The sequence below is a fragment of the Hylobates moloch genome, unplaced genomic scaffold (assembly GCF_009828535.3).
Source record: "Hylobates moloch isolate HMO894 unplaced genomic scaffold, HMol_V3 SCAFFOLD_3, whole genome shotgun sequence".
In the NCBI taxonomy this organism is placed as follows: domain Eukaryota; kingdom Metazoa; phylum Chordata; class Mammalia; order Primates; family Hylobatidae; genus Hylobates; species Hylobates moloch.
Window position 1 is genome coordinate 7,746,220 of NW_026652278.1, and position 12,398 is coordinate 7,758,617.

General features: G+C 41.7%; 2 protein-coding genes across 8 annotated transcripts in view; one reads left to right on the forward strand and one right to left on the reverse strand.

The window, feature by feature from the left end:
- EDRF1 (erythroid differentiation regulatory factor 1) overlaps positions 1–5,742 on the reverse strand; it is a 49,986-nt gene extending 44,244 nt beyond the window's left edge. For both annotated transcript variants that reach the window (XM_032175447.2, XM_032175435.2), the window contains exons 1-5: positions 5,536–5,742; positions 4,042–4,250; positions 2,319–2,385; positions 1,520–1,645; positions 17–141 (exon numbers count right to left, since the gene is read on the reverse strand). In XM_032175447.2, coding sequence (XP_032031338.1) covers positions 17–141; positions 1,520–1,645; positions 2,319–2,385; positions 4,042–4,250; positions 5,536–5,643 — 635 coding nt within the window. In that variant the 5' untranslated portion in view covers positions 5,644–5,742. The remainder of the gene's footprint in view (positions 1–16; positions 142–1,519; positions 1,646–2,318; positions 2,386–4,041; positions 4,251–5,535) is intronic.
- Positions 1–12,398, forward strand: part of LOC116482193 (uncharacterized) — a 55,975-nt gene that overhangs the window by 33,682 nt on the left and 9,895 nt on the right. Inside the window, exon 4 of one of the 6 annotated variants that reach the window (XR_009212675.1) lies at positions 8,036–8,174. The exons of the other annotated variants lie outside the window; for them this stretch is intronic. The gene's annotated coding sequence lies outside the window, so the exon portion shown is untranslated. The remainder of the gene's footprint in view (positions 1–8,035; positions 8,175–12,398) is intronic. 6 annotated transcript variants of the gene reach the window in all.

The following is a 12,398-nucleotide window of genomic DNA, read 5'->3' on the forward strand; positions in this document are numbered from 1 at the left end:
ATAAGTAGCCAAGTACCTGTAATATAAAAACTTGGAAAGAATTGCCTTTTGATACCAGTGCTCTTTGCTCTTTTTCTTTCTCTGCCACTTCTGATCAATTAGTCTTTGATAAAACTCTTTCAACCATGTCCAGTCACCAGTCTGGATAACATGAGATACATATTATTAATACAACACACATAGTCGAAACAATGTTACCTAGTACTAGCTTACAGAAAAGGCTCCTGTTTTTTGAATACAGTTTCATAAACACATACTCATTAAAAACGTATCTTTCTGGGTCAATTCATAACACCTTTGTTTTTTGTTTCCTAAAGGAAACCCGTCTCCTACTCCTAAGCCAGGCTTGGAGAGGTGAGTCTTCTCTATAACATGTTCCTTAGCAGCTGGAGTAGGTCCCACTTTGCACACTATATTGAAATGATCTGTGTATGTGTTTATAACCCCAGACAATGAACTGCTAAGAAGCAAGGCCTGTCATATGTTCACTGTCACATCCCAGTGCCTAGGCTCATAGTCACATGATGAACTAAATGGTGGTCTTTTCAAAGGAAAAAAAACACTTATTTTAAATGTCATTTAAATCGCTGTAACTTAATTTTCTTTATCAAAGCACTGTAGTAATATTCTTTAAAGACTGACCATGAACTATTTCTTGCCAGCCCAAGAAAAGTACAGATATAGAGGGTAGTCCTTGAGAAACTGCAACAATGTTATTATGTTTTTCAAAAGTATCCATTCTCAACATGTGGGAAAAAAAGTCCTTACCAACATACAATTTGAGAATCTAGGCTAAAGAGCATCAATTAATTCTAATAACTACAGCCATGTGTCATTTAACAATGGGGATATATTCTGAGAAGCGCATCATTAGGTGGTTTTGTCCTGGTGTGAACATCACAGTGTTACTTATAGAAACCTGGATGGTACAGCGTACTCCGTACCTAGGTCATATGGTATAGCCTATTGCTCCCAGGCTACAAATCTGTACATGTGACTGTACTGAAGTATTTGTGTATCTAACCATTGAAAATACAGTAAAAATACAGTATATTACAATCTTATGGGACCACCGGTTTATGCAGTCCATCGCTGACTGAAACGTCATTATGGGCACATGACTGTATTTATTCATAGGAACAGCTTCTAATATTTTTCACATTTTCCAGTAGCCATGTTTCATGAGAATCTGTTTAAGGGAGACATTGAAGGATTTTTAAAAATATTAAACTAGTCCCTTAAATTTCACAGATTTTTTCACAACTTTCTTCATTGGCTTCATCTTTTTTCTTGTAAGAAAGAATCTGGCTGTGGGAATCAATAAAATAATTTTCTTCACCATTCTCATTCTCTTCTTTTTTCTTCATTCAAGCTTTTCTGTCTTCAGTGAAACTTTCAATTTCTCGATTGTTGAAGTACTCAACTACATTTCCACTTTGGCCATTCTCTGAAACAAAATCCTATTTCTAGTGCTCTTAAGCTGTTAATGTTTTGTTGGATTTTTTCACAAAAGCATTACCTGAGACGACCTCATAAAGAGTTCTTGAATATCTAGCTCATCTAGTAAGAGAGTCCTTCCTATGCGGTGCACTGCCATGCTCACGTGCGACTTGCTGTAGGGAATTTTCAGGAGTTTTTTTATGTTCTTAAAAAATTAAGAGAAAAAATAGTTTAGAAAGACTGTTTTAGTGTGATTTGGCATCTTTTAAATTTTAGCTTCATTCATTTTAAAGCATAATAAACCTTATTTCCTTAAGGTTATACAAACAGAACTTTAAACAAACAGCTACATGCAAACATACAGAGGACGGAGCTTTCAAACCAGAATCACGTACACTTTATCAGTCACACTGTTAGTGACGGTCAAACATTTATTTTTACATGATAGGATTTCTTAAAGTTAAGGATGTATACGTCACACTGTCATGCTGACCCAGGCTTTTAGCATATCAGATCAAAGCCATTAAAGATCAACAGATTTTACTAGAAATATCATTTGTAACTCAACTGGTAACATATACAGAATAATCCCAAACGCTATAATCAGTTTCAATTACTATCATTAAAATATAACCATCAGTATATTATTACCACTGCCAGTGTTTGGGGATTGATTATTACTTCCTCTTTAAATAAAAATGTGGTAAACAATGATACTTTAATAACAAAAAATATATTCAATAATCAGATAAGTTTTATCTTATTTCATCACTAATTTCTCAAGACTTGCACACTTATATCATGCAAAACACAGGACGATATAAAACACCTATCACAAAACACCCCCAAAATTACATTAAGCGACAAATAACACTTACTTCAGAATCAGAGACTACATCCACATCATTTCCCACTGAATCAATAAAGTCATATGCCATGCCAAAGCTACCAAAGAGAAAAAAGGACACAGGTTATAAAGTCATGCTCATTATCATGCAAGTAGAGCTTAATAACAATTCTGTAGCTCATTGCTTCTAGGATACACATTTTCCACATTTTAACAACTCTGAAACCAGGATGTGTATCACCATCACAGTTGGCAGGTTTTTTCTTCTTAGTGGTACTAAAATAATGGTGTGTCTTAAAGTCAATGGCATCTTAGATTTGATAAAACACGGTAACAATCATTAGAAGCATCCAGTAGGAAATATTTAGAATAAAAACAATTATTTTTTATTTTTGTAATCACAAAACCCAAAGTCTCCAAGGGAAAACAGTCAGTTCAAAACTTTATTCTTTTTAGGTGGAGAGATAAGAAAAAACAGAAACAGAAACATTTATCAGGATTTTACTTTCTGAGATTGTGTTTCTAGTGATATACAATACCTCTTAAAAAAGATACGTGAAAAAAATGCACCTGACACCAATTCAGCCACAAAAGGAAATTTAAAAAAATGTTAATTGAGCAGCCAACTGATGCCACGTACCACCTGAAGCACATCTATAGTCTACAAGCCTGAAAGGTACCCGACATTACCATATGCCAACTACTAAATGGCAAAGTCAGGACACTTACCAAGGACTGCCTAACGGCAAAGCATGCTTTGTGATTTACTGTATGCTTGAGCCAAATTATTTAGCCCTTCTCAGCTTCCGTTTTCTCAGGTGCAATATAATTAACAGCGCCTATCTCAAAGAGTTGTTGTGAGAGTTAAATAAGCATATGAAATACTTGCCACAGCATTTGTATAGAGTCAATATAATTATTCAAATTTCCTCACAACATTTAATTATGTTGACAAATCATAATTGACTAAGCCATTCTTTGAAAAAATGATATTTGGGTTATTCCCAACTTTTTGCTCCTATAAATGATGCTACAAACAAACAGCATTTTTGCAAATATAACTTTTATTTTCTGAGGCTTTAGGATAATTTCCAAACCACCAGCTCATAAAGTATTAGTGTATTTGTGCCTCTTGCTACAAGTTACATGGAAATATTTTAGATTGAGTTGCTGAGAAGGGGGAAGAAGAAAAGAGAACCCCACACATTAAATGGCCTACAATATGGACGTCAATACATTTTTCTCTATAGGACCTCAGGCTACTCTCTCAACTTTGAATACCATCAGTTCTGGTGTCAAAGTCAAGGTGTAGGTCACCCAACATGGTGGGTTTTTAAATCTGGCTTTTCCAGATCAACCTGCCACCATTTAATGAAAAACTCCACAGGAAAGATGAAGCAATGTTCAAGGTTTTCCTCCTCATGCACCAAGCTGATCCTTTGTATTCACATAGTCAAAAGGTATGCAAATTGGCTAAAATAAAAGGGCTGATTGAACTTTGGCAGTCAAAACTCATCTTTGCTAATAACATGATGTAGACTTGAAAGAAGCATATGCAATTGATATTGTATGTACATCTTCATGTTGTAACATCATCTATTATCAGAATAAAAAGCCTTTGAAAATCAAATGTGATCTTTCTCTGAAGAGAAATCTCGACAAGTTAACGGGCATTACAAACTGAATTTAAAAGCAAATAAGAGTTTTAAGTGAAGGTGGAGGGGCAGGTAATAATGCCACTGATTAATATTTACCTTGAAAATGGCTTGCTTTTCTTGCTGTTGCCAAGAATGGTAGTTCCTGCTGGCCCTAGTTTGGCACTCTCTCGTAACCAGTTGGCAGGTGGGAGTTTCAAGTCTGTTTTCTCTTCAAGGCGTGCAAATGCTGTTCGAGGAGGGGCAGAAGAGTATTTCACCACAGCTCGGCTCTTCACTTCATTGCCTCCAAGAAATAAAGCTGATCCCTAATTAACATATTGGGTGAAACTTTAATGAAAATTACTAGGAACGAAAAATCTCACCTTTATAAAAAGAAAACGAGAACCTGTCACACCAGGCTTCACAAGGAATGTATGCCACGTTACTAACAGCACTTAACAAATTTGAGCATAAATGGTAACATTTACTTAGTTCTTTTACACCATTTCAAAGAAAAAAGATGAATCAAGGAGTATGATGGTTATGGTTATCAGCTAGAAAATGGACCACCCACTCTACCTTTTAAAATTTATTCATATAAAGTGGAGAAGCAGAAACCAAGGAGACTCAATGGTATCATGTTAACTAAATGCAAACTTTAGTAAAGTCTATTTTCAGTATTAAAGATGTATTTTGATTCTTCTTTTTTTTTTTTTGAGATGTAGTCTCGCTTTGTTGCCCAGGCTGGAGTGCAGTGGAGCAATCATGGCTCACTGCAACCTCGGCTTCTGGGGTTCAAGCCATTCTCCTGCCTCAGCCTCCCTAGTAGCTGGAATTACAGGCGTGCACTACCACGTCCGGCTAATTTTTGTATTCATAGTAGAGACGGGGTTTTGCCATGTTGGCCAGGTTGGTCTCGAACTTCCCGACCTCAGGTGATCCACCCACCTCGGCCTCCCAAAGTGCTAGGATTACAGGCGTGAGCCACCGCGCCCGGCCAAAGATGTATTTTAATTTTAATAACACATCATTCATAAAATAGTCTGGTAGAACATTTGGGCTTTCTGTTTTAATGCAAATATTTAGTAATGGATGCATCGGTTCATGCATGCATGCATGGTTCAAATACTCTTGAGTCTCTAACTTCATAGCAAGGCATTGGGGGTTCGTTCCTCACAGCCTGCACTTGCACACTCCCAAAGCAAGTTCGGTGTCTGGGTTCAATATTCTAACCTTTCACGCAGTCCCTTTTCTGCATGGCAAACATTTTACACCTTTTGTGAATTAGTTCGGTCTCATTCTCGGCGAGTCACTACCTGGCACCGTTTCTTCACTCCTGCTTTGCACAACTGTGCCACGTTTTGGAACGACATATTTACATGTACCCTCCTTGAGAGCAGAGATCGTATCTAACTCACCTGTCAGCTAGCAGAACTGCTTTTAATACGAATACCTGCCGAATGGAACATGGACTTCCATTCGCTGTTTTGGGGGTGTCAGGGAAACATGGAGAAGCCTCCAGAATCTGCCGGGAACCGTGGCATCCCTCCCCGGTGGAGCGGGTCCTCGGCTCCCGCATCCCTGGCAGGTCCCCCTCCGCGGAGGACTCACCTGTGCAGAAGATTCCTCGGATTCTCCCTGGGACAGGAGGCTGAGCCCTCCTCGAGCGGCGGCCCCGGCCGGCGGACCCTCGGCTCCGGCCTCCTTGGCATCCCCCATCACTTCGATCCAGGGCAGGCGATACGAAGGAGGAGCGGAGGAGCAGCAACAGCAACCCGGGCCCCAAACAGGGCAAGCGCCAGAGACGCTCCGCGGACCGCACTTCCGGTCTTTGCCAGGAAGAAGTAGCTGTGACTCGCCATTAAATCTCGCGATCTTTGTCCCATAGGCCCGGCCCCGCCTCCCGCTGCGAGTGCCACCTTCGCGGCCAGGGCGGGAATTGTAGTGCGCCTGCGCTCGTCCGAACCTCTTCGGGAGACTACTTCTCGCGGTATCTGACTCCTAGGCTCCGCCCTCTGCACGCCGCTCACAGTATCTGGCGTTCAGGCTCCGCCTCCTGCATGTCTTTGTAGGCAAACAGTTCTGGGGGTCGTCCGATCCTGCAGGTAGTCTCCGCGTGGGAGGGGAGGTGCAGCCGTCAGCGCTACCGGCGGCTCCCGTTACGTGAATTAGTGAGAGGTTAGCACTTCCTCCCCAGGCTTCAGTGTCACCTCTTTTCACACGGGCACCCCGAGGGCCCGGACTGAAAAGGCGAGCCAGCCATCTCAAGACTGGGCGCTCCTGCCCGCCTCTTAGTGCCCATGTGGCCCCATCCTGGGTGTGGGAGCGGCGGGGCTTCCGGGGAGGGCGCTGGGACGCGCGAACGAGGCCCTCCCCGTTTAGGGAATGGGTGGCTTTCGGAGGCTCCTGGGGGCCCAGCATGCCCGCTGCTTGCGGGGCGTCCCAGGTGGTGCAGGACCCGTGAGACGCTGCACCTGGGGCCTCGTAACGCCTAGGTTTCCATTCGGGCGCGCTGGACGGGCCTGAGACTCGGCATTTCTCACAGGCTCCCAGGAAACGATGCCAGCGCTTTGAGTAGCGAGGAGGTGGAGAAATAGCCCGGGCCGTTTGCGAGCTTTGAAGGTCCAGGCTCTCTTTTTCCCACTCCTCAATGTCATCTCAAACTGTCAAACGCAGCCACATCCGTTATACAATACATGTTTTGTAGTAAAAGTGTTTAGTTGTGCCGTAAGATACAGAAAGTGTTTTTTAAAATTAACTTGGCTCTTGCAGTTTGGCTGTCTCAATTTGTAGTTCACGTTTGGCTCTGATAACTCACTGTCCTGTCCGTTTTCAGGAATGCTCCTGATGAGCAAGCATTCAACTCACAAATTGCTTTCAAATGTAACAAAACAATTTTATGAATTAAATTTAACAGGCCGGGCGTGGTGGCTCACACCTGTAATCCCTGCACTTTGGGAGGCCGAGGTGGGCAGATCGCCCGAGGTCAGGAGGTCGAGACCAGCCTGACCAACAGGGTGAAACCCCCATCTCTACTAAAAATACAAAAATTAGCCAGGTGTGGTGGTGGGCGCCTGTAATCCCAGCTACTAGAGAGGCTGAGGCAAGAGAATCGCTTGAACCTGGGAGGCAGAGGTTGCAGTCGAGCTGTGATGGCAACACTGCACTCCAGCCTGGGCGATAGTGAGTCTCCGTCTTAAAAAAATAATAATGAATTAAATTTAACAGTGAATTTGATATAATAGTGTATTTTGTAGACATTTACTTCAACATGTATTGATTTTGTTTTTTATCATTTTGTTTGAATGTTGCAGCCAATAATTCTTTTTTGGTTTTTGCAAGTTATGCATTGTTTTTTATGGTGAAAAGTTGAACATAATATCTAACACTAGGAGGAGGATAGTCAAATCTGGTTTTGGTACATAATAAACCCTGTGCAACCATAAGCTTGTTTTTCAAGAATATTTAAGACCATTTAAATTGCATATCATATAATGTTAAGTGATAAGTGAAATTTTACAAAGCCAATGTGCGGCCTAGCGCAGTGGCTCACGCCTGTAATCCCAGCACTTTGGGAGGCCGAGGCGGGTGGATCACGAGGTCAGGAGATCACGAGCAGGAGATGGCTAACACGGTGAAACCCGGTCTCTACTAAAAATACAAAAACAAAATTAGCCGGGTGTGGTGGTGGGCACCTGTAGTCCCAGCTACTCGGGAGCCTGAGGCGAGAGAATGGCGTGAACCCAGGAGGCGGAGCTGGCAGTGAGCCGACATCGAGCCACTGCACTCCAGCCTGGGCAACAGAGCGAGACTCCGTCTCAAAAAAAAAAAAAAAAAAAAGCCAATGTGCAATATGATCTTAATTTTAAAAACGTCTCCATTTCTGTCTCTGTGTCCACAAAAACAGATCTCTGAGCCGTAAAATGAAGTGATTTAAAATTTATTCTTTAATATTTTCTTTTCCTATTTTTATTTCTGATTATTATAATATGTAATTTTGTTAAGCTTTTACACACATACATAATTCAGCTTGTGATAATCTTTAAATTCAGTTGTTTTATTGTGTAATTCTATCTTTGTAAGAAAGAAATAGCAGTGATTCTTTTCTCAGGATTCAAATATTTGGCATGCATCTTGACAAGTGAGTGCCTAGACACATGTTGATGATGCTTAGTGGGAAAATGTGCTGGAAATAGCTCGTGAAAAGACAAAGAATGAAACAGAACCAGGAAGTCAGCACAGAAAAAGAGGTTGGTAGCACACAGAGGATAATGGGAGCTCTAAGGGTGACCAGGGACCTTGGGACTGACTGTGGAGGAAAGCCTGAGTCGGGGCTGGGTCTCCAGCAGCCACACACAGGACCAGGATTACAGTACTGTAATTTAGTTAGTAAAGGAGCATGATCCCTGGGGGCTGGAGCAATTGGGCACATCTGGGTTACATAAAATTTGTATATGCCTCTTGCTCTAAGGGCTTATTAATTTTTTCTTTTTCCCTAGTCAAACACTTTTACATGCTGCTGGAGCTCATAGTGGTCAGGAAAATTTTTTTTTAAAGTGGGGAAAAAAAACCCACTTTTACATGGTGTAGTGTTTTTTAAAAAGTTATTGTCACTTTTTAATATAGGAGATATAGGAGGTTGAAATATTTTGTGGGAAAACGTGGAGGATAAGTCATTACTCATAGAATTTCAAGTTTTCAGACACGAATTGATTTTCATTTTTATATTGTACCAGTGTCTACCTGTTTCCTCCATCTCTGTCCTCCTGTCCCAGGGCCCCCACTTGGGATGTACGCCATCATCCGTGGCCTGCTCTGCCTTGTCTGTGGAGTTATCCTGGCTCTTGTAACTACCCATGGCTCTCACGTGTTTACGTGCCTCTTCAGTGCCTGATGCTCTAGCTATTAAGAGTGTTTCTTGAATGAATGAGCAGCGTGCTTGTCTGCTGCTTCAGCTACTTGTTCCATAGCTCCACGTTTGCTGGTACTTTCCTCTGCCTAAAATACCTTTTCCTTCCTCACCTGACTTCTCTCCTGACACCTCCGCCTCCTTACCCCTCAGGGTTCCTTCCTTTGTTCCAGTTGCTTGTATTGCTTTATCCTGCACTTGTCACATTATAGAAAAATTACCTGTTTGTATCTGCCTCCCTCCCCGACTGTGAGCTCCTCAAAGGCTGGTGTCCCGTCTGATCACTGACACCAGGCACAGCACTGGCGACAGAACTGTTTCAGCCCTTAGGCAACGGAGGGAAAATGACTGGGGTTGACAGGCTTTAAAAATGCTCATCAAAATGTTTGAGACATAAAAACAATGTTGTTGGCTCCAAAATATTTTTTTAATCTGCAAAATCAAAGCTAAAAATGTTTAATGAAGTAGCTCCAAAATACTGCAATGTCAATGTCATTAATTATTAAAGTTAGTATTGACATTCAGTTTGTTCCCTTCTAACACAATTTGTAGATTAGACTTTCTCAGTTAGCAAAAATCCTCCCAGCATGCAGTGATTTCTGAGAAATCTCAGTCATTTGTAAATTCATGTAGTTACTTGTATAGTTTCCAAAACTTTTACAGCAAGACAATTGTAAGTAAGGCAAATGTGGTTGGGGCTCCTGCCAAAAGTACAAGTGCCCAGGGTACTCATGGTTCTTATCTAGCCCCACTGGCAGAGCATGACAAACTTGAAAACCTTCTAAACACGGGGACCATTTGGGGAATATGCTTTTCAGTTTGCCCTGGGCCCTTCCACAACCTAATGTCTTACCCCTAACCAGCTTCATTTGTTTACTTTCTGGACCTTAGAAGGTTCTGAATTTCTGGCTCCTGATCCTGGACTTTTAGAGCTGAAAGAAAGATTTGAGGTTGTCTGAGCCAATCTCTTGCTGCAGAGCAATGCAGTCCAGAAAGGAGAATAGGATTGACTTGTTGAACATCATACAAAGTTAGGACTAGTACCCAGCTCTCCTACTTACTTAGCTTTCTAAAAAGTCAAATAGTAGACATAGGCCAGTGGAATTTGAAGTTATCTCATAATCACCTGAGGAACTTGTTAAGCAAACAGATCCTCCAGCCACCTCCAGAATCTAGTATCTCTGGGGTAGTGCTGATTAGTCTACATTTTTAGTGCAATTGTTAAGTTTCTGACAACCTTGCCCTGTAGACTACACCTTTGGACAGTGGTCTCCAAAGACAGTCCCCTGAGGTGCAGGAAGACTAACTTTCTTTTTTAATATGAAAAGTAAGGGCAAAATTAAGCTTTACCAATATATAATATACAGATTGACACAGGTGCCCTTCCTTGGGCCATGGTGAGCTAGTCAGATAAGATTGGGTTCTGCTGACAAAACAAATGATCCTGAAGTCTCAGTGGCTCACAACTGGGTTAGCCAGAGAACAGGATGCAAAGTTAAATTTGAATTTCAGATAAACAGTAAAAAAATTTTTAGGATGAGAATGTCCCAAATATTTAGCGTAAGTATGTCCCATCTGATGAAGCAGCCTCAATCTGGAGCATTGCCAGTTGCAGTAGCAGAGAGACAAAAAGAGATTGGTGCATTGCAGACTAGCTCCAAAAGCTTTTGGCCAGAAGTGGCAAACATCACTGCCATTCACCGTTTTTTGGCCAAATAAATCACATAGCCAAGCTAAGCATACATGCGGCAGGGGAGACTGGACCCTAAGGAGGGATGTTGCTTATCTGTGACCATTATGCAGTCTACCACAGGCATATATGGTGGCTTGGATAGGCTGTTGGATGCCATTCACAAGGCTAAATTTGGTGAAAAAACAAGGCCTTTCGCAGAATCTTTTCAGAGTTTTGTGATGAGGGATGTCTTCGTCTGTTTTGCATCATGATAACAGAATACCTAAGACTGGGTAATTTATTTTTAAAAAAGGTTGATTTAGTTCATGGTTCTGCAGGCTGGGAAGTTCAAGCACATGGCTCTAGCTTCTGGTGAGAGGTTTCAGGCGGCATCATAATATGGCAGAGAAGATCAATGGGTAAATGGACACGTGAAGAGAGGCAAAACCAGGTGGGCGTTCTGACTTCATAATAACCCACTTTTGCAGGAACTAACCAATTCCTGAGAGAACTAATCCAGTCTTGCCAGAGCAAGAACTCACTGCCATGAGAACAGCACCAAGCCACCCAAGAGGACAGAGCCCTCATGACCTGAACTCCTCCCATTAGGCCCCAACCCCTAACACTACCACAATGAGATCACATTTCAACATGAGTTTGGTGGGGACGTATATATATCCAGACCACAGCAAGGAGTGACCTTGAAAATCTTGTACCACACAGAGATCACAAATCATCAGTGGTAAAGCATTCAAAAGAACTGTCAAGCTTGAAAATGGGTTACTATATTTTCTTTTATAAGGAGTATTCTACATTTTCTCATCTGTGATGACATGTAGCTGTCATTAGGATGATACCCAGGAGAAAGTTTCACAAAAACAAACAGACTCAATCTGTTTCTTCAAAACAAAGGTGATGTTTTAACGAGTGGGAAAGTATTTGGTTTTGTTTTTTTTGTTTGTTTTTTTTTTTTTTTTTTTTGAGACAGAGTTTTGCTCTTGTTGCCCAGGCTGGAGTGCAGTGGCGCTATCTCGGCTCACTGCAACCCCTACCTCCTGGGTTCAAGCAATTCTCCTGCCTCAGCCTCCTGAGTAGCTGGGATTGCAGGTGCCTGCCACCATGCCTGGCTAATTTTTTATATTTTTAGTAGAGACGGGGTTTCACTGTGTTGGCCAGGCTGGTCTCGAACTCCTGACCTCAGGTGATCTACCCACCTCAGCCTCCCAAAGTGCTGGGATTACAGGCATGAGCCACCGCGCCCGGCCAGTATTTGGTTTTCAAAAGAATCTTATGGAGAGCATTTTTGAAAGTAGATGTTTGGAAATCTTTCCAACATTATGTGATTTTTGTCTCTAAAAATGATGTATATTGCTTATAAAAACTCATATCTGCACACTTATCTTAGAAACTGAAATTCCTAACCTCTTTTAGAAATCTTCCAAATGGAGAGGTTGAGTTTTAAATATATTGAGGAATTCTAAGGAGGACAGTGGCGCAGTTCTGGCTTACTTAAGGCGTGTGAAGGGAAGAGAGCCAGCAGAGCTCGTCCAGAGGCAGCAAGCCTCATATGCTCCTCAGCCACACCGTCAGGGGGTTCGAAAAATCTGTCCACACTTAATTGTTTTCTTTGATACTAGTTGTCCTACCCAGAACGCCCAGACTGATCTCTTTATCAGCCGCCAACTGATTTGTTTACCCCAAAAATATGCCTGCAAGATTCACGATTCCCAGGCTGCCAGCAGGTTTTTCTCTCTCCTATCTGTTACACATCCTGTTCTTAATTTTGTTCCATGACAACAGTCTATTGACCTTTCTTCTTGTACAAGTAAACAAATTGCATATAAAACAACTAACTAAAAATCTCTGAGTTATTCCTTGATAGTGTTTAATTGG